At 46.2% G+C, this 21717-nt stretch overlaps 1 protein-coding gene across 8 annotated transcripts in view; it reads right to left on the bottom strand.

The window, feature by feature from the left end:
* Positions 1-21717, bottom strand: part of AMN1 (antagonist of mitotic exit network 1 homolog) — a 458308-nt gene that overhangs the window by 202365 nt on the left and 234226 nt on the right. For all 8 annotated transcript variants that reach the window (XR_011202246.1, XR_011202247.1, XM_069228202.1 and 5 more), the window contains one exon: positions 20541-20758. Coding sequence is in view for 6 of the 8 variants with exons in the window: in XM_069228202.1 (XP_069084303.1) it covers positions 20541-20758 (218 nt within the window). In the remaining 2 variants the exon portion in view is untranslated. The remainder of the gene's footprint in view (positions 1-20540; positions 20759-21717) is intronic.

Below are 21717 nucleotides of genomic sequence, written 5' to 3' on the forward strand. Positions count from 1 at the left end.
TGTATAAAAGAATATGTCCTTATAAACTCGCTGTGCTATCCCCTCTATCTCTACAAGTTTTGGGCCTTATTCTGTTGCAGGCACCTGGCCCACCCACACAAGTGAGGTATCATTTTTATCGGGAGACTTGGGGGAACGCTGGGTGGAAGGAAATTTGTGGCTCCACTCAGATTCCAGAACTTTCTGCCACAGAAATGTGAGGAACATGTGTTTTTTTAGCCAAATTTTGAGGTTTGCAAAGGATTCTGGGTAACAGAACCTGGTCCGAGCCACACAAGTCACCCCATCTTGGATTCCCCTAGGTCTCTAGTTTTCAGAAATGCACAGGTTTGGTAGGTTTCCCTAGGTGGCGGCTGAGCTACAGGCCAAAATCTACAGGTAGGCACTTTGCAAAAAACACCTCTGTTTTCCTTCAAAAATTTGGCTGTGTCCACGTTGCGCTTTAGGGCGTTTCCTGTCGCGGGCGCTAGGCCTACCCACACAAGTGAAGTATCATTTTTATCGGGAGACGTGGGGGAACGCTGGGTGGAAGGAAATTTGTGGCTCCTCTCAGATTCCAGAACTTTCTGCCACAGAAATGTGAGGAACATGTGTTTTTTTTAGCCAAATTTTGAGGTTTGCAAAGGATTCTGGGTAACAGAACCTGGTCCGAGCCACACAAGTCACCCCATCTTGGATTCCCCTAGGTCTCTAGTTTTCAGAAATGCACAGGTTTGGTAGGTTTCCCTAGGTGGCGGCTGAGCTAGAGGCCAAAATCTACAGGTAGTCACTTTGCTAAAAACAGCTCTGTTTTCTGTGATGTGTCCACGTTGTGTTTTGGGACATATCCTGTCGCGGGCGCTAGGCCTACCCACACAAGTGAGGTATAATTTTTATCGGGAGACTTGGGAGAACATAGAATAGCAAAACAAGTGTTATTGCCCCTTGTCTTTCTCTACATTTTTCCCTTCCAAATGTAAGACAGTGTGTAAAAAAGACGTCTATTTGAGAAATGCCCTGTAATTCACATGCTAGTATGGGCACCCCGGAATTCAGAGATGTGCAAATAACCACTGCTTCTCAACACCTTATCTTGTGCCCATTTTGGAAATACAAAGGTTTTCTTGATAGCTATTTTTTACTCTTTATATTTCAGCAAATGAATTGCTGTATACCCGGTATAGATTGAAAACCCACTGCAGGGTGCAGGTCATTTACTGGCTCTGGGTACCAAGAGTTCTTCATGAACCTATAAGCCCTATATATCCCCGCAACCAGAAGAGTCCAGCAGACGTAACGGTATATTGCTTTCGAGAATCTGACATTGCTGGAAAAAGTTACAGAGTAAAACATAGAGAAAAATTGATGTTTTTTTACCTCAATTTCAATATTTTTCTTTTTCAGTTGTTATTTTCTGTAGGAAACCCTTGTAGGATCTACACAAATTACCCCTTGCTGAATTCAGAATTTTGTCTACTTTTCAGAAATGTTGCGGTTTCTGGGATCCAGCGTTGGTTTCATGCCCATTTCTGTCACTGACTGGAAGGAGGCTGAAAGCACAAAAAATCGTAAAAATGGGGTGTGTCCCAGTAAAATGCCAAAATTGTGTTGAAAGATTGGGTTTTCTGATTCAAGTCCGCCTGTTCCTGAAAGCTGGGAAGCTGGTGATTTTATCACCGCAAACCCTTTGTTGATGCCCTTTTCAGGGAAAAAACCACAAGCCTTCTTCCGCAGCCCATTTTTCCCATTTAAAAAAAAAAAAACGAAATTGTCACTGTTTTTTGGCTAATTTCTTGGCCTCCTTCTGGGGAACCCACAAAGTCTGGGTACCTCTAGAATCCCTAGGATGTTGGAAAAAAAGGACGCAAATTTGGCATGGGTAGCTTATGTGAACAAAAAGTTATGAGGGCCTAAGTGCGAACTGCTCCAAATAGCCAAAAAAAGGCTCGGCACAGGAGGGGGAAAAGGCCTGGCAGCGAAGGGGTTAAAAAACGAGTCGCCTAGTTTTACATTCAACTCCTGATGCCTCGCCCAGGTTTGATGAGGGAAATGGTCCATTCCTCCCACACTGCCCATGTGTGGGAGAGGGAAGCTCAACAATCTACTCCCATCCCCTTGCCTAAAGGGGAAGGTGCCCCACTCAGCCTTGCCTAAGGACGAGGGAGGAGGATACAAGCCCCTTTCTCTCTCACTTTGCCTAAGGGCAATGGGTACTTGCCAAACACAAAACAAAAAACATACAGAACTCCTCAGTGGCTTGCACGATGCTGGGAACCACAAGGAGAAAGGCAGCTGGCACCAGCTCCTGCACCCTTTGCCCATTTGGGTCTCTGTGCATTCTGGTAACTGTGTTAGTGGATGATGTCGGTTATGGCAAGGTACAATTGTGGGAGTCTTTGCATATGATGTTTTGTCTCGGTTTATGATACAGATGGTGTGGAAATGCAACAGAAGGTGTGTTGGTGGGTGTGTCAAGGTAGGATGGTGTCATACTGGAGTGCAATGGTGGATATTTTGCTATATGATATGGGCTGTGGTAGTATTGAGGCTCATGGATGGGTAATGGGGTGGCAATAGTTATAACGGTGATGTGATAATGTAGTAATGGAGGTGGCAAGGTGGGTGGAGGCAATGCTGGTGATCGTGGTAATGGTGGAGGTGGAAAGGCTGTAGTAGGGCATTAGAGACCTCTAATATCTCCCATCGTTTGATATTAAACACCTGACCTTTTCACGACTCTCTGCACTGCTCCTGAACATTAGGAGAGATTTTAAAATACAAATTCATGCTAGAGATTTGCAAATTGTTTCTTTCAACCCCTCCTCCATATCTCCCCACAACCTCTAAAATCACTTTTTTTTTTTTTTTTTTTAAATCAAAGATTCTATTTGATGATGGGTGTGATGCTGAAGGAGGGATGCAGTGCCACCCATCCTAGTGGGGTGCTTCCAAAAGTCCCCAATTGCTCTTCCACGTTGATCAGTAAAGGGAAAGGTGCGGAAGACATTGTGGCACAAGGGGTTAATTAGTCTGAGCAGTGTAGATGAGTGTGATACATGCAGAAACCTGAACTGTACGTGGAAAAGTCCACGATGTCGCTTTCAAGCTTGTTTTCCAACATTCTATAGATAAAATGATCCGCAGTCTGCATGTGAAAGAAGCAGGAAGTGTGGGAGAGAGACAAACGAAGGTCGCTCTAACCCTAAGAAAGGGAGTCCAGGAAAAGGCCAGAAAATAATGACTAGTAAACAACAGGGCAGCCAAGGGATGTGTACTGATAACATAGCTAAAAAATGCGAGAAAGGAATACAGTCCAAGCTTCAGGTTATTTAAGCGCCGAAACACGGGTGGGGGAATTGAAGCTCGCAGATAGAGTTGTGCAAGCTGCCATCGTCCACATCGCTGCCTCCCTGGCTGTGCTGTTCTTAGACTAGGATGCTCGAGGGGGAGAGAGGTTTGAGCGAGTGGGAGGCTTCCCAGCATTGTGGATAAAGTTAAATTCCACCCAGGGATGAAGGGACTTTGTTTCTCTGCTCTATTCTAATTGCTCAACATACTAACGCTATAGACGTAATCTGATGTCTTCTGCTCATTTATATTAGATTTTTCTTGAATGTCTCAATGTGAATGTGATGCAGTAGCTGAATATGCATTTCATAGGCAGTCAGTTAATGCAGTGTCGTATAGTGAAGCCATATTGGTGAACTCTTTACATACAGATAAATAGATATTGTATTGCTATTTTTTCATTCTACCCTGTTGGTGTGGTGTGGTGTGGTGTGGTGTGGTGTGTGTGTGTGTGTGTGTGTATTTTTCTCACTGAACATTCTATTAAAGCTAATTTGTGTGCATTATTGATTTGTGGTCCTTCATTGAGCGTCCTTATTTATTTTTTTATTTTTTTATTTTAAGAGTTTTCTATAGCGCTAGCAAGACCGAGAGGGTAACAGAGCGCTTTACAGCATGACAGGAAGTAAACATAAGAATAAACATGATAAACATAAGAATAAACATAAGAAACACAACAAGACAAGAGTCATTTTGTACAATGGGGGTACAAGTGGGTTCTCACGGATAGAAGGGTGGCAGTTCGGGGAAGGGGGGGTGGAGAGGGAGGGATCCTTATTACTGAGAGGGGTGGTTTAGGAGGAATTCTTTCAGTAGTTTCTTAAAGGACAGGTGGGAGGTGTTAGATCTGATGTGGATGGGTAAGGAGTTCCATATTCTCGGAGCGTTGTTAGAGAATGAGCATGATCGAGTTTTTTGCTTGTTGGGTTTCGGAAGGAGGAGGAGGAGAGAGTTTGTGCTTCTCAGAGATCTGGTTTGACCAGCTTTCACTAGCTTGTTAGCGAGGTATTCAGGTTTTCCAGTGTGAAGGGCTTTGTGTGTCAGGCAGGCAGTGCGGAACAGGCAGCGGGCCTCAATCGAGAGCCATTTCAGGTTCTTCAGGGCTGGGGAGATATGGTCAAATTTGTTAGTTCCTGTCACTAGTCTAGCTGCTGCATGAAGAGTGGACCTCATAGGGGCGAGTCGGGATTTGGCCGTGCCAGTGAGGATAGAGATCCCATAGTCTAGTCTTGAGAGTGCCAGTGCTTGAGTGGCCTGTTTGAGGTCATCGTGGGGTATGAAGGATTTGATTTTGTGAAGAAGTTTAAGGCTGCGGAAGGCATTATTAGCGTTTGACTTAATATGGTCCTGCAAGGTCAGGTTAGAGTCCAGAGAGATTCCCAGGGATTTGACCGTTGTAGATGGGGAGAGAGTGCAATTAAGGGCGTCAATAGATTTTAGCCATTCTTGCAGTTGAGGAAGCTGGTTAGATTTCGAGAGGAGGAGTATTTCCGTCTTTTCATGATTGAGTTTGAGGTGGTTATGAGAAAGCCAGCAAAGGGCTTCTTTAAGGGTATTGTTCAGGTGGTGGATGTCATCTAAGGAAGATAGTTCAATATAGAGTTGCGTGTCATCCGCATAGAGGTGGAAGGGGATATTAGCTCGGGTGAGGATAGTGGTAAGAGGGTCCATGTAGATGTTGAAGAGGGTTGGAGAGAGGACAGAACCCTGGGGGACCCCTCTGGTAATGGGGGAGGTGGGCGAGGTCGAGTTTAGAAGCTTTACTAGTTGTGTACGGTTTTGTAGGAAGGAGGAAAACCAGCGGAGGACAGTGCCTTCAATGCCAACTCTCTTTTGGAGGGAGTCGAGAAGGAGTTTATGGTCGACAGTGTCAAAGGCTGCTGTAAGATCAAGGAGAATGAGTAGGCAGGGTCTGTCAGAGTCAAGAGAGATGAGGAGGTCATCTACAATGTTGAGGATGGCGGATTCAGTGCTGCAGCCTTTCCTGAAGCCAGATTGAAGAGGGTTTAGGAGGCTGTTGGAGTCTATATGTTGGGTTAGTTGTTGGAGAGCACATTTTTCGAGAATTTTGGCCAGGAAGGGAAGGTTGGAGACAGGTCTGTAGTTGTGGAGGTTGTTCGGGTCTGCTCCTGGTTTCTTCAAAATTGGCGTGATTTGGCCTAGTTTTAGGCAGTCAGGGAACACGCCAGTCTGAAGGGAGCTATTGATGATCATTGTCCAAGTAGGGGAGAGGGACTGGTGGAGTTTTTTTGCCAAGGAGGAAGGGAGGGGGTCAGCTAGGTGGGAGGAGGTTTTGGAGGAGGACATGAGTTTGGAGATGTCCGATACCAGGAGGGGTTGGAAAGAACTCCAGTTGGCAGGGGCCGGCCGATGCGACCGGATGGGGAGAGTGATCTCGGTTAGGGGGGAAGAGTTGTCAGAGGGGTATAGAGTGGGGGTAAGATTGACAGTGGATGGGAGGAGGGGGACAATGTTGGTGGGAGAGTCCCTTGCTAAAGAACGTTCAATCTCAGTGATTTTATCGTTGAAGAAGTTGGCAAAGTTAACGCAGGTGGTCTCAGTGGTGGGTAAGGGGTTGGGAGTAGGTTTGGTCGTTTGTTGTTTAATGATGTTAAAGAGCTCTTTCGGACGGTTTTTGGCTCTGTCAAGGGTATTCTGGAAGAAGGATCTTTTTTCATTATATATGTGTTTTTTGTACCTTCTCCGTGCACATCTGAGCTGATCTAAGTGGGTGGAGGAGGGGTCAGATCTCCAAAGTCTTTCCGTGGCTCTGAGTTGTCTTCTCTCAGAGTTGAGATCATTGTTGAACCAAGCTCTAGATGGGATATTTCGCAGTTTTTTCAGTTTTAGAGGGGCAAGCTGATCCAATATGGTAGTTATAGTTGAATTGTAGTAGGTGGTTAAGTCCGTCGTGGAGAGGATGGTCGAGGGGGGGGGAAGAAGAGAGGTGATTTTTTCTTCAAGGGTAGATAAGGGGATTTGGCTGACATTTCTTTTCCAACTAAAGGATTTTTGGGGATGGGGAGTGGGTTGGGGGATAAAGTTGAGATGGAAAAGGATGATGTGATGATCTGACCAGTCGACAGGAAGGATGTCAACGACCTTGAGGGAATCTTTATGTGCTATGATCGCATCTAGTATAGCACCTTTGCTGTGGGTTTGGCCCTTGCAGTGTTGAGAAAGGTTGTTGCTGTGAAGGAGGTCATGTAGGGATTGAATGAGTGCATTGTTCTCATCATTCCAGCGAAGGTTGAGATCGCCCAAGATGATAAAGTTGGGGTCAGAGAGGGAGCAGTGAGTTATTAGGTCAGCTAGGTGATCCGCAAAAGGTTGGGTATTACCCGGGGGGTGGTAGAGAAGGTGGAAGGACACCTTAGAGTTGGCGTTGGTCTTCAAGGAGGCGTTCAAGTGTTCACAGGAATTGAAAATGAGAGTTTCTTTGAAATCAATTTCTATGGTGTTTTTGTGAATGATGGCAATACCCCCCCCCCGTCGGTTCTTTCTCTCTTTGTTGTAGATAGAGTAGCCGGGAGGGACAAGGGTGTCCAGGATTGGTTGAGAGAGTTCAGTTAGCCAGGTCTCTGTGATGAAGGCAATGTCAATGTTATGGCTGAGGATAGCGTCAGCAAGATCCGTAGCGTGCTTGACTGCTGATCTACAGTTGATGAGCATGCAGTTGGTGCGAGGATGGATCTTAGGCTCGGGATTGGAAGGGAGAGGGGGGATAATGACGAGTTGGGCAGGGAGTCTGGGAGAGGGAGGTTGTATATGCTGTCTCCTGAGACCGGTGATGACTGGAATGTTGGAGGGGGGGGGCGGTGTGGGGAGGGGGGGTTATAGGAGAGAGCGAGAATGGTGGCTTCCTTATGGGATAGAGGAGGGCTGGTTCTTCTAGGTCTCGGGGTGTTACGAGGAAGGGGAATAGAGGGCCAGTGGGTGTACTGGGAAGAGTTGTTGGCCGATCGAAGCAAGAGTGACTGGGTCGGCATAGGGGGGAACAGTGAGTCAAGGCTTCTCGCTAGTTTGTTAATGCCTTGAGTGATGAGTTTTAGTTGGGATTCAAGGTTGGAGAGCCGTGAATTAATGTTGGTGGAGGGAGAGAAATTAGGGGTGAAGGAGTGGGAGGAAAAATTCTTCTTAGGAAGGGGCTGGGGGGATTGATTACGATGGGATATAGGATCATTGGGCAGAAGGTTAAGGGAGGCTGTTGAGGAGTGGGAGGAGTTAGAGTCGGAGTAAGGATAAGGTGGGAAAGGGGAGGTAGGCCTGGTAAGAAAGTTACTGCAGGTCAACAAGTTGGGTCTAGAGGAGATCCGGGGGAGAGGGTGGGAATGAGGGGTGATAGAGGGGGGGGAGTCGAAGGGGGGTTCGGGGAGAGGAGAGGTGATGTGGGGGAGGATCAGGGGAGTAGAGGAGGAGGAGACAGGGAGGGCGTAGTAGCTGGGGGTATTGAGGTTGCGGGAGTAAGAGGCTTGATTAAGGTGAGAGGGGAAAGTGGGGATGGATGGGACAGACATGGTGGGGTTGACGGCACTGGGAGCCGGGGGGGTGCAAGGGGTGGTGGTAAGGGGAGTAATGGGGGTGGGGAGGGGTGTCAAAGGGCTGGGGGTGGATTGGGGGGGAGGGAGTGTGGACTTAAGGGCAGGGAATAAGGATTCAAAGGCACGGAGGTTGGAGTCATTTGCTTGAATCATGATGGTTCCATTTCTGAAGATGGAGATGATGAGATTTCCCTGGAAAGCCGGGGAGCTGGAGATAGAGAGTTTGCAACCGTAAGGGATATTAGTAGACTTGAAGGGGTGGAGGTGAGTAGTGAGGAGGGTGTTCCATTTAGCCGGGCGTCTAGTGAAGAAGATGAGATCAGTCTTTTTCGGGCCTTTATGAGCAGTAAAATAGGTGTCCACGAGAAGCAGCTCCGGATATTGCCTGGAAAGTTTGCGTTTGAAGTTTTTCAGTGCGGAGGGGGAGAGGTGATTAGGGGGGGAAATGGAGAAGGAGTTGGGCCCATGGGGTTTGAGGAAGGGGGAAATGGAAGAGGAGTTGTATCCTGTGGGGGGCGACATCAGGAGGATGAGGACAACAGGAGGGCTACCCCAGGTTAGGGGTCTTCAGCGTTGGCACAGATGGTTGATGGGCAGCTCCTCATGGGTGAAGACCGGAGATGGGGGCACCTCCAAGGCTGGGCCAGGGAAGGGGCTTTAGTAGACCAGCCCAGGGTGGGGGCCTTTAGGGGCGGTGTAGTCAGGCGGCTCTTCGCGGGTCAGAGTCGGGGGAGGAGATTCCTTAACCGTTGGAGCCAGAGATGAGACTCCGGGAGGTGGGAGTCCGGTCCTGCCTTAGACCCAGGCTGTTCAGGGCGGGCAGAACGCCCGTAGCCCGGCAGTGGGATCAGGGACGCGGAAGAATGCCCAATTGCCGTCTCAGTACATAAGGCGGTCGGGTAGGATCCCACGAGCATGAGCTGGCGAAAACAGCTCCTCAGAGGACGGGGCGAGAGCGGAGACTTAGACCAGTCTGACTCACCCGGCGGGACCAAAGACACTGAAAAGGATGCCCTCAGCTGCCAAAGAGCAAAGACAGATCAACTGCGGAGGGAGACAAGGCTCTGGGAGAGCGGAGAACAGGTCCAGCATCAGTCTCATCCAGTGGGAGCAAAGATGGTGAGAAATGGTCACCAGAGGGAAGGAGGAGAATCAAGACTTACATAAAAAAAAAAAAAAAGAATGATCCCAACCCTCAAGAGCTTCTCGAGGTGCGTCCGTCGAGGCGGCCATCTTGTTAAAGCTGCCAGGAACAGCAGTGAAAATCATATACCCAGGGGGGGGCACCCCAAAGGGCAAGGGGCTGAAAGAGGGCCGGAAGGAGAGGCAGCTCGAAGTTGAAGGGAAACAGCGCCAGGGCGATATCGAGATTACAAGCCCGAAGGAGCAGCCTTCCTCTCTGGCTGCCAGGAGAAGATGCAGAGCAGTCCTCCGCCCTCCCCTGAACGGCGGCTCACGGAGACCCGCGGCGGGTCTTCCACACCACCAGGACTCAGGGCCAGCAACAGCTTCAGTGCCCTGCTGGATCCAGGGACCTACGGCCCCAAGCAAAGGGGTGCCACCCCAGGACTGAAAGGACTGGAGATCCGGAGAGGCTTTCCCAGAAAACCCAGCCCTCCCTCTGGCCGTACCAGGGACAAAGGCCTGAACCTGAATCACTCCCCGATGTTCGACTGTGTCTGGTGCCTACCTCGGCCAGATGGATGGAGGCTGCGTGCGAATGTCGGGTCCCGGCACAATCCCGGATGACCGACTGCTCCAGGAGAGGACGCTTCCTCACGTTTCCTCTGATGCGATTCGAAACTTCGGAACGGCGCACGAGGACCAGGCTCAACATCGGGGGCGCTGCTCTCTTCGCTGCAGGAGACCGGGCTCTCCGTCGGGAGCGCTGCTCCCCTTGTCACAGGAGACCGGGCTCTCTGTCGGGAGCGCTGTTCCCCACGTCACGGGGACCGGGCTCACCGTCGGGAGCGCTGTTCCCCTCGTCGCGGGAGACCGGGCTCACTGTCTGGAGCACTGCTCCCTTCGCTGCGGGGACAGGGCTCACCGTCGGGAGCGCTGTTCGCCTCGTCGCGGGGACCGGGCTCACCGTCGGGAGCGCTGTTCCCCTCGTCGCGGGAGACCGGGCTCTCTGTCTGGAGCACTGCTCCCTTCGCCGCGGGGACCGGGCTCACCGCCGGGAGCGCTGTTCGCCTCGCCGCGGGGACCGGGCTCACCGTCGGGAGCGCTGTTCCCCCCGTCGCGGGAGACCGGGCTCTCCGTCGGGAGCGCTGTTCCCCCCGTCGCGGGAGACCGGGCTCTCCGTCGGGAGCGCTGCACCCCTCGCCGCGGGGGACCGGGCTCGACCGTCGGGCGCGCTGATTCCCTCGTCGCGGGAGACCAGGCTCACCGACGGGAGCGCTGCTCTCGGGGTCTCCGTCGGGAGCGATGAAGCTGAGAAACGGACGCCGGTCAGGGGAAAAATCGGGATTTACACAAAAGAGTGATCCCGTCCCTCAGGAGCTCCTCGAGGAGCATCCGTCGCGGCGGCCATCTTGAACATCGACTTTTATCGATCAGATGTCAATCAATCAACTGGATAAGACACTCGCCCCAAAAGATTTCAGATTCCAGAACTCCCCTCTCGCTCACCCAGTCTGGCCCCTCCTTTAGCACCATTCTCCCCTTCTTGAGACCTGATACCACTGCTACTCTCCTTTTCTCTTGCGATGCATACCAGCTAGCCCAGCCCCATCTATTTAAACCAGTAACAACTATACCAAACCAGTTAGGCCCCCACCATGGGGCAGGCATCCCACTCTGACAGACCTGCTTCTAGACTTCCACACCCCTTTCTAAAAATGTGCTCACCTATGACTCCCTCTCCTCTCCACTTAGACGCTTCCTATTCTGCTCTAAACGGCATCCTCCACCCTCCTTACTTGTCATATCCCACCTGAGACATAACTGTTAAATGATCCCAATATCCCAGGCCCTCTCTACAAATCTCTTTGTCCTCGGCCCCATCCTCCGCTCCACCTAGATGCCACTCTCGACTTGAGCACTCCTTATGCAGTTCATAACGCTACTCTCCTCCCTCCCCACCCCTCATATCATAGACCCTCTGTTGTCTTCCTCTCCCCCTATGCAACCCCACCCCCCCTCTGTGTTACCTAGAAAATGAACTGGATAGGATATTCAAGGAGGTGAAGTGAATCTCAAATAACTTCAATGAGAAAAGACTCTCCATATGTTACACACACATACGCTTCTGGATCACCTTTTCGCCTCCATCCCAGTCAAAGAATCTCCCACTCATCTCTGGCTTTCAATACCAGCACCCAACCAAAACTAGCAACCGAAGAGGTTGCACAGCTATCTGAAATGGACTGCCACTATAAAGTACTATAGCAATACCTCTGTGACCCATCAGCTGCCAAACAACAAGGTAACTGTACATGGGTTAGACATTCTATGTCTTACCGACACTTGGCTCAATCACCCTGATATACCCCTTGATCTACCCTTATTTCTCTATTAAATGATTTGATCAGGATGATCATCCGGAAGGTGGTGTTCCTGTCATTCGCAAAAACTCCATAAATATCTCCCTTTTTTGTGGATAACCTCCCCACCTGTAAATAACTGGTAGTTCAGCTCTTCCTAGCTTGGAGGTCACTGACCAAAGTTCACCTAATCTACCACCCGTTTGGAGAGAACAAGCTCTTCATCAAACAGTTAAAGGAACTCACCACAGTGCAATATCTTCTACACCCTAATTTCTTAGGGGACTTCAACTTCTATTGGAATGATGATGGTGACTTGCAAGCTACCATCCTGAGAGACATCCTTACTAATTATAAGTTCTTGTAAGCGTGTGCAGCCCCAAAAATGTGAAAGTGAAACAATGGCCCTCACTGTATCCGAAGAGTCATCCCTATACATAGAATCCATCCTACTGCCTGAATGGTCTGACCACCACCTAATCCTCTTCTACCTCACCATGACAGACAGATTACCAAAGTCCAAGTTGTTAGAAGCAAGCCTTGGATAATAGACGCTAAAAAGATCAACCATAATGAACAGCCCTCATTTAGCCTTAAGAACCCCAAAACCTGTGAGATGCAAAACATACCGGAGCTGAACTTGCACTACAACTTGCCGATGACCAGCATCATTGGTAAAGTGGCTCCACTGAAACTTAAGACAGAACCCAAATCAAGAAAGGAGGAAACTCAGACTAGCAGAGAGAAGATGAGAAAAAGGATCATCCCTCCTTAGATCTAGTCCAGCTAGAGGGCATGGGAAACACCTACAAGAACCTATTTAATGCAAAGCTTTTTTCTTCTGATCTCAAAATGACCATCAAGCCCCAAATCTTCCATGGCAATGCCACAAACATTGACAATTCATCTGAGACCTGTGAGAAGACTTTGGCCTTTTTTGAAGAGACAATTAGAAAGATTGAAACCTCTATCTCTAGTGAATATTATGCAAACCTAGTTTCGCAAACTGACTAGCCCTCCTCCCAACTGAAATACATTGACAGAGATAGTTCTAGGTCTCAGTGCTTCTATTCATTGTAAAAACAATGCTTTGTGGAGTGAATTCCAAACCCTGAGATAAGAAAATAAGTTTCTTACCTGTAACTGCAGTTCTCCAGTATTGGTATTTTTCATAAATTCACATGTTTGAATCATTCCCAGTCGTTGAATTGGGAGTCCCACTGTACCATAATAAAGTAGTATATATGTCTTTATCTTAGGCTATAATGGCAATGAAAAGGCAATTTAATAGCCCATTTATGTTCTTTTTCATAAAGGACCAAACTTGAAATATGTCCAATGAGGTGACAGCACCCTCTAGAATACTCCCAACAGAGGCTCAGTCCCTAAGATTTTCAAGCACAAGTGGGAATAAATAATCCTGAGCTATAAGGGGAGCCTCTCCAGAGAGGAGGGTGGGTCTAGTGTTAATCTATGAAATATATCAATACTGGAGAACTGCAGTTACAGGTAAGTAACCTATTTTCTTCTCCAGTATTGGATCTTTCACAGATTCACATGCTTGAATCAGAATAGCAAGCAGTTACTGTATTTATATATCTTATAGTATTAGCTCAAATAGCGGATGATGGGTAGAAAATATACATAACATTCATATGCAATCTAATAAATATATAAACATATGGAAAATGTCACTTACCCAGTGTAAAGCTATTTGTGGCATGTAGTGCTGCAGATTCATATATATGCACACATCATACATTAAAATTTGCATGAATAAATAAACATATAGAACCAAAAGAGGCTCCCTTTAATGAAATAAGTGGTTTAGTAAAACCTGTTCAACCACTGCATCACTGTGCTGTGTCGATTTCAGGTAATAATGCTGTATGAATTATATGCACACCTAACCAAGTTGTAGCGCAACATATTTTCTCAAGAGGCACTTCCGCAAACAAAGTAGTTGAGGTGGAAACTGCCCTAGTTGAGTGTGCCCTAGTTTGCTCTGCGACTCATAATCATATGACCTGCAAACAGGGAATTGTCAGAGAAAGGGAGATTCATTTTACACCTTACTGCAGCCCATCTTTTGATCTCCTTATCTGGTAGTGTAAACTGCCACAGAGAATGTCTTTCCTGGGGGGTAAAGGATCTCAATCTGGTGGAAATGAAGTATATCATAATGAAGCTCTCAATATTGATAGTGGTCTTGATATTGAAGGATGAGTATAATTTGAATGTGAGATCAGCATTGATAGCATTTTTGAAGGTCTATTCCTTGACTTCAAAAATGTCTTCAGATCAAGTATGTTTCAGGGATTCTATCATTGGGTATATCAGCGATGTTCAAGGTAAAGGTACTATTTTAACCCCTTTGCTGCTATGCCTCTCCCCTCCTCGTGCTAAGCCAGTTTTTTGTCTAATTGAGGTAGTTTGTGCTTAGAACTCCATAACCTTTTGCCCACATTAGCTATCCACACCAAATTTGTATCCTTTTTTTTCTCCAACATCCTGGGTATTCTAAAGGTACCCAGGGTTTGTGGATTAACCTGGAGGGGACGAAGGAATTAGCCAAAATACAGCTAAAGTTTTGGGGAGAAATGGGAAGAAAGTGTCCCTGCAAATGGCATCAACAAAGGGTTTAAATTGCTGAAATCACCATCTTCCCAGCTTTCAGGAGCAGGCAGACTTGAGTCAGAAAACCACATTTTTCAATACAGTTTTGGCATTTTATTGGGATATAGCCTATTTGTCCTATTTTTGTGCTTTCAACCTCCTCCAGTTAGTGGTAAAAATGGGTGTAAAACCAATGGTGGATCCTGGAATGGTAAACATTTCTGAAAAGCAGACATAATTCTGAATTTAGCAAGAGGTCATTTGTGTAGATATTTCAAGGTTTTCCTATAGAAAGTCAGTTGAAATGAAAATATATTGAAATTGAGTTGAAGACAAAACAGCAATTTTTGTCTACGTTTTCATCTGAAACTTAATTATGGAAGATTTTCAAAAGCAATACACTGTTACATCTGCTGGGCCTTCTGGTTGCGGGGATATGTAGGGCTTGTAGGTTCACCAAGAACCCGGGGTACCCAGAGCCAATAACTGAGCTTGTGTACCGGGTACACATCAATTAATTTGGTAAAACCTAAAGAGTATAAAATAGGTATCACAGAAACCTATGTATTTCCGAAATGGGCACAGGATATGAAGTTTAGAAGCAGTGGTTATCTGCCCATCTCTGAATTTTTGGGTACCCATTCTAGCACGTGTGTTAGAGGACATTTCTCAAAATGACTTATTTTTTATATGCTGTCTTACATTTGGAAGGCGCAAATGCCGAGAAAGATGGCAATCACACTTTTTCTACTATTCTGTGTCCCTCTAAGTCTCCCGATAAAAATGGTACCTCACTAGTGCCGACAAAAGCAAACCACCCAAAAGGCAACGTGGAATAAGGAGTGTGGCATGAACAAAGGAAAAGGACTATATATGTTGGACTTGTCACTTGATTGGTTGCTGCATTGTAGTCCTTCTCAAAGGTTTGTGGGAAAGTTAGTTTTTCTTTTAAAAATGTTAAGGCTGATGAGCAAATAAAGTGGAGAAAGAGGAGCATAATCCTCGCCTCTGGGCCTGACACAGAATCGGATGATAATGGAGCACATTTTGAGTAATTGTTTTACAGAGTTGTACCCACACCTGATAGATATCAAGCTTACTGTGCCCAGAGAGCTTGGGAAGGAAGCTGATGTCTGACTCAACACCAGAGTGTCCACAAGAAGGGTGGTTCAGGTTCCTTCCTATTGTGGCTGGGGCAGAGCCAGGATAAAACAGAGAAGGTCCCCAAACGGCCCCCAAAAGAGTTTAGAGGTAAAAGATTCCCATTACCTCGTCTGAGCACAAGAGGGGATGTTCTAAAGGGCAGAAGTCCAGGACACCCTTTTTACCCACACACATATTATGACTGTCACCAGCCAAAACACAAGCGGGGTGACTCGGTCAGTCTCAAGAAACAACCATTGTTTTGCATTCCATTTCAGTGCTGCATAAATACTAACCACATTGTCACTTTAGTCTGTCTGATCTGTGCCATAGCCTCATTAAGATTGAGGTCAGGTTTATTTTTGGGGGTTCACCCTGACAAGGCTTGTGATTATTAATTTAAGTGGGTACCCCCCATCAATAAATAACCCAATTTCTTTCAATGATGAAGGCCTAGATTGTCTATGCCATTGGTGAATAGTCTAACTGTTCCTCAACAACAAAGACGTCTCTGTGCTGCAAGGAATAGTGGAAATATCTTTCTTGCGGACACTTGACTTCCTCTCCCTAGATCTCCCTCAGAGAGAGTTTTTTTCTCAGGAGGTGGATTTCTCACAAAGCCAGCTTGAGAGGCTGCATCATGCCTTGAGCCGGATGCCTTCTCTCTCTTTGAAATTCTTTTGAACATCTTCTTACAGATGTTGAAGTCCTTAAGTGAGAAGTTTTAAGGCTTCCTTTGACAAAAGGGTAGGGAGTGGAAAAGTTGTTAGGAGACTGTCTTCATCTGGTCAGAATGGCAGAAACACCCTGTACTGGCAACCTCATACTGGCTTAAACAGACCTGACAACTCACACTAAGCAAACCCCTGCAGACAGCATTTACAACTTTTACTGTCTGAAAGCTGAGCACAGCTGATGTTCTGGAGGGATTGTTTCTCCTCTTTCGAAGGGTGAGGTAAAGTAAAGCACGTTGGAAGACTGATGGACTGTCTGACATTAAAAGGAGTCACAACTATGAGCAAGAAGGCAGCTTTTAGTCAATCATTCAATCTCACACTTTATTGGGCTCAACAAAGGCCATAAAAGTTTCATAAAATTTTACAGAATAAAGTGCATCTAACATAACAAAATGGTAAAATCAATCTAGCAAAAACAGAAAAGTGTGTACAGTGGGACAAGCTTAATAAGGGAACAATTTCATTGCAATCATGCAATTTGCTGCATTCACTTTGTTACCATGTGTGTCCCAGCCCTCTGGAAATTTTAGGACGATTGACTCAAAGTACTTATGCAATCATACAAAGAGCTAATCGTGCACCCGATGGTCCTTGGTGTGATCAATGTAAAAATTCAGTGCTCTTTTGTGGTCCAAATGAAGGTGTTCTCCTTCTCTTTAAAAGGGTGAGGTGAAGTAAAGCACATCGGAAGACTGATGGACTGTCCGACATGAAAAGGAGTCATAACCTTCAGGAAAAAGGCAGCCTTTTGTCAATCAATTAATCATATACTTTATTGGGCATAACAACGGCCATAAAAGGTTCATAAAATTCAACATTCAGCAGAATAAAGTGCATCTACCATAACAAAACGGTAAAAGCAATCTAGCAAATACAATAAACAGAAAAGTACATACAGTAGGACAACATAACAATGGACCAATCTCATTATATTCATGTAATCGCTACATTCGCTCATTTTATAACTACTTAAGAGGTATGCCAAAACAAAATATACTCCATAATCCCATATTCTAAAGACGTAACTCATTAATAAAATAGCTAAAATGCCCCTCAGACTTCACCAGTCAAGCTTCAGTGTGTACCGATTAACCTGCATTAGGGGCTTAAACATAGCTTCCATAGGCTTAGCCCTTCATCGATTTCCGGCACCTCACTGCCGCTTTCAGGAAGAAGCAAACTCTACCAGAAATCAGGACTATCTATCAGCTGGAGATAAGAGTAGTGCTACCCTACACGTTCAAAACCTTAAAAGCTTTAAAACAGGCTTTAAAAAGACAAAAGAAGAATCTATGAAAAGTACAAAAAAAAGCTTCGAGAACCACGAGACACATGGTGCCGGTCCTGAAATGAAAAAGAAGAGTTTTCCTAAAATTAAATACATAACAGGATCAACAGGAGTCAGGTAGGTGTACTAGTCTCTAATAAAGCCTTTGGTGAGTTCAGTGCCCAGCCTTTGGGTTTGACAGCGCTAAAAAAATACTAGAGACTTGACTTTCAGCTTGTCCTTTTATTTATAGCGGGGCCAATGGATATATGAAGCAGGCTCAATTCATCCAAGCTTTTTAAGCCATATCCCAACCAGGGGATAGACAAACTCTTGTCTAATTTAAAACAATCTGATATGCTATCCCTATTTAAGCTGGCCTCCCGGTTTGCCCAGATGCTAACCCAGAGCAAAAGTGGGGCCAACCTAGCTTTATCTAACATTTACTCAAGGTTTAGCTCTGAGTGAATAATAAAATGAGAATTCGTTTTTTTTTGTTTTTGGGGGGTTGGGGGGGGGGGGGGGGGGGAGTAGAAGAAGGAGCCACCTGCATATACTATTTTCCTCTACCTGTACCACTGTAATAACCCCATGCCCCAGCACCATACAGAGCTGCAGTGACGCACTGTGACACATATATTCAAGTGGGGAGGAATGATCCCCTTCCTGCGGTCTAAGGTAAATAGGATAATACCCCTGCTGAGCTTCAAGCAAGAGCTAAAATATTCACCCATGGAGACAAAACATTCCCCAAAATAGCTAAAATCAGGTAGCTTTAGTCCTCAGCACCAGCTTGCCCAGAAAAAAGTAGTTTAGGGCGGCTGGATTGACAGAGCCTGGAGGTCACTCACAAGTTAAGACAAGAAAAAACGGTCTTTACAGTGAGGAGCCGTAATGGGCAGATGTGCATCGGCTCAAATGTGGTATACATGAGAAAAGTGAGGACCAAATCAAGGTCCGCAATCACAAACAGTTTTGGAGTAAATATATGTGATAAACCTCTAAAAACATCTCATCACAACATGCAATTTAAATAAGGACAGCAGGTCCCGTAGATGCGAAAAGGTCAAAAGGGGAGACAAATAACCCGTAACAGTGCCCACCTCAAGTACTTGCTGGACCAAAGAAAAAGCAAACAACAATACATCTGATAGGTTGTCCTGCAACAGGTCTGTATTAAAGTTTCCACACCAGGCCGCAAACTTGTTCCAGCTCCTGGTGTAAACAGTCTTTGTAGATGATATCCAATACTTCGGGAGGAAGATCAAAAGCAGTTAGCTGACGTCACTCAATCTCCACACATGGAGGTGCACAATATGCAGGCACGAATGCAAGATTCTGCCCTGCTGCTGCAACAGAAGATCCTTCTAAAGCAGCAGCCTGGTTGGAGGTCAAATGCTCATGCTCAGAATTTCCGGGTGCCACACTCTCCTAGCCCAACCTAGAGCCACCAAGATGACCTGGGCACGGTAGTTCCAGATCTTCTGTAGAACTTGAGGTAGAGGTGGACAGACATACAGTACTCCCATGCTCCACACTAGGCAGAATCCGTCAGCAAGGGAAAGCCCTTTGAGAACTCCAGTATGCAAAACTCATGACATTGTGCATTGTCGGCAGTGGTGAAAAGGACAAGCCAAGGTTCTCTCTGTTGCTGGAAGATGCCATTCGTAATGTGCAAGACGTTGACAACTGCGGTTATCCACTCTGGTGTACAAAGATCAAGTAAGGTGGTGCAGGACCAGGGAAATGCCTTGACGATTCACCAGTTCTAGTGGTACCGGGTCTTTTTGCACAGGACCCAGGACCAGCCCCGCCCTGTTTGCTGTAATACTACATAATGGCAGTGTTGTCTATAAGAAACCTGAACCAATCTCCCTTTGATGGACTTTAGAAAGGATTTTAACGCCAAGTGAATGGCCCACAACTCCAACAGGTTGATGTGGAATCGGGATTTCTACCTCTTCCAGATGACCTGCTCAATCCAACAGTGAAGAATCTGTCACCAACAGCAGCTCTGGGTTGGTGACAGAGAGAGATCTGCTGCTGGCCCAACTGTAGTTGAGTGGCTACCACTGCAGTTCACTACAGTCTCCTAAAACCTTGATAGAATCTGAGAGGTTCCCCTGCTTCTTGGCTTCCTGAGCCTTCAGATCCCACTTGAGAGCACACATATGCAATAAGACATGGTTGGCGAGCAGGATGCAGGAAGCCAATAGTCCAAAAAGCCTCACATCCATTCTCACTGACATCCAGGACCAAGGTTGAAACATCGGGACCATAGCCTGAATGTCCTGGACTAGTAAATCCAGAGGGAAGATCTGAAAACAAGCCTTATACATAATGGCCCTAATGAACAGGAGCCTCTGTGAAAGAATCAGGTGCGACTTCGCCATTTTGTCGGAAATATCTCAGCCGGCATGTCCCATAATGCATGGGAATATCTACCCAGCAAACAGCAAACACCATGTTTATCCTGGCAATGTTTCAGAAAAGAAAATGCTGTGATTGGGATAAGTCCCCCCCTTCTCTTCTTGTGCTTCCTCTTCAGCTCCACAGACATGGTAATGGGTCTGCGCACTTCAAGAGGAAAATGCATTTATGTGACGACTTCTGGAATTTGGCAACAAACAGCTTGGCTATGCGTTCACTGATCAGCTTCAGATTCATAAAACCACATCCTTAGCATGACTTGGTGCTGTTGCCCAAACCCAAACAGGAGAGGCACATTTCATAACAGTCTGTCACAAACATCTGTTTGTGACTGTCCCTACAATGTTTAATCTCTGTAGGTTTAGGAGGGGACATGTTCCCTTGCACAATGGAAAACAGGAATTTTGAGAATCAATTTGGGGGCTGCCTCCAGAGGCGTGGAAAGAAAGGAACTGACATCAGCACATAGGAGTTTGGTGCTTCAAAGGGCCTCCAATCATCGCTTCCAGCGCAGAACAAGGTTGACACAGAAGTGCACGGCACTACCTACAAGCGTGTCGAGACTATGCTATAAACATTGTCCGGTTACAGTCTGGTGCCTGTGGATATTCACAAGGTGATAACACTGTGGTTAGAAGTATCCACCAGAAAGTGGTAGATGGAGTGCAATTTAAAGGCCAAGGCAGCAATAGCTACATCTAGTTCTTAGTTTACTAAACTGAAACATTTTGGGAGGATTTTGAGCAGGACGGTGAAGAGTATTAAAAAAAATATGCGAATATATGAGAGATCCGTGCTGGACAACCATCACCAAAGATTTGTACCTTTTTCTTTGCATTTTATTTTAAAAAAAGTAAACTGCCTCATTTGGATAGAGTGTTAAAAAATATATGTTAAACAGAGATTGTCGTCACTCAAACATGTCTTAGCAGTTGTGCAAATGATTAAATTTGTATGGATTAGTAGTTTTTAGATACATGAATTTGTTATTTACCTTAGTAGCCGAAAAGTCAATGCTGTGTAGAAATCTGCAGTTTTGACCCAGTGCATGCAGAGACACATCTGTGATGCTGAAACATCCGCTTAAATTGATAATCTGCAATAATTTGCAATTCAATGCAAGAGCCAAGACTCCTTCATCTGTTAGATTGCAGCATCTTTTCAAAGAAGCTTCAAATAAGTAAGGGCAAGACAAGGCAACCGTTTTCACTCCTGTAGAGAAAACAAAGTCTGTCAAAACATCCTTCATTATCAAACAATCTTCTCGAAATTGTGTCTAAAAATATTTACTATATTACTGTAATACAACTTCAACTCATGCACCTCATATACATCATTAGGTGGAAAATTTACCCATGTCGTATGCTGTATACCGAAAATTATTCTTAACGTCTAATTATTCTGTTATTTTTTTCATACCGTTCATGGAAAGTCACAACCATAGATATGCACACTTAACATATTAGGACATTTCTTCGCCTTGTGCATGGTTCATTGCATTACCACTGCAATAAACGTATTTTTGTCTAACCAAGGGCGCCGACTTGTCTTAAATCCACCAAATTCTGTTTTCCACTTCAGCTCACCAATTCATTGCTAACTGACTGCAACCGAATACAAACATAGATTCTCTTGGCCAGAGCCAAAAACGACAGGTATCTGTGTAAGCTTTTTCTGTAAATACACTCAGAGGCCAAAATGAAGTTGTGACTGAAGAAAAATAGGAGCCGAGTCACCTCCTTTTTATCTGATTCCATAACAGCACTGTTAGAACAGCCGCAGTGCTGCCGGACCCCCCCACCGGCATGAAGTCAGGACGTGAGGAGGAGGAAGGAGAGGAGACACAGGCAGGGACTGGAAATCCCTCCCGTACACTTACCCGATAGTGGCATGCCATCTCGCAGATTCCGAGCTCACATTCCAGCGCGAGGCAAGACGCTGGCAGCGAGAACTGCTGCGGGAAGGGAAAGAGGCGGAAATTGGGATTGCGCTGCTCTCGAAGTTCGGAGAGTGCGCGCTCTCACCTCCAGGGTCACGCTGAGGGGAGCGACCAGAGGCAGAGCAAGCAGGGGCAGCACAAGACGTTTTGGCAGCATGGCAGGCAGGACTGAAGAATTACTGCCTCATGCAAGAAGAAAGGACTCCCTCTCTCCACCTTCAACGCTGGGGCC

The sequence above is a fragment of the Pleurodeles waltl genome, chromosome 4_1 (genome assembly GCF_031143425.1).
Source record: "Pleurodeles waltl isolate 20211129_DDA chromosome 4_1, aPleWal1.hap1.20221129, whole genome shotgun sequence".
In the NCBI taxonomy this organism is placed as follows: Eukaryota; Metazoa; Chordata; class Amphibia; order Caudata; family Salamandridae; genus Pleurodeles; species Pleurodeles waltl.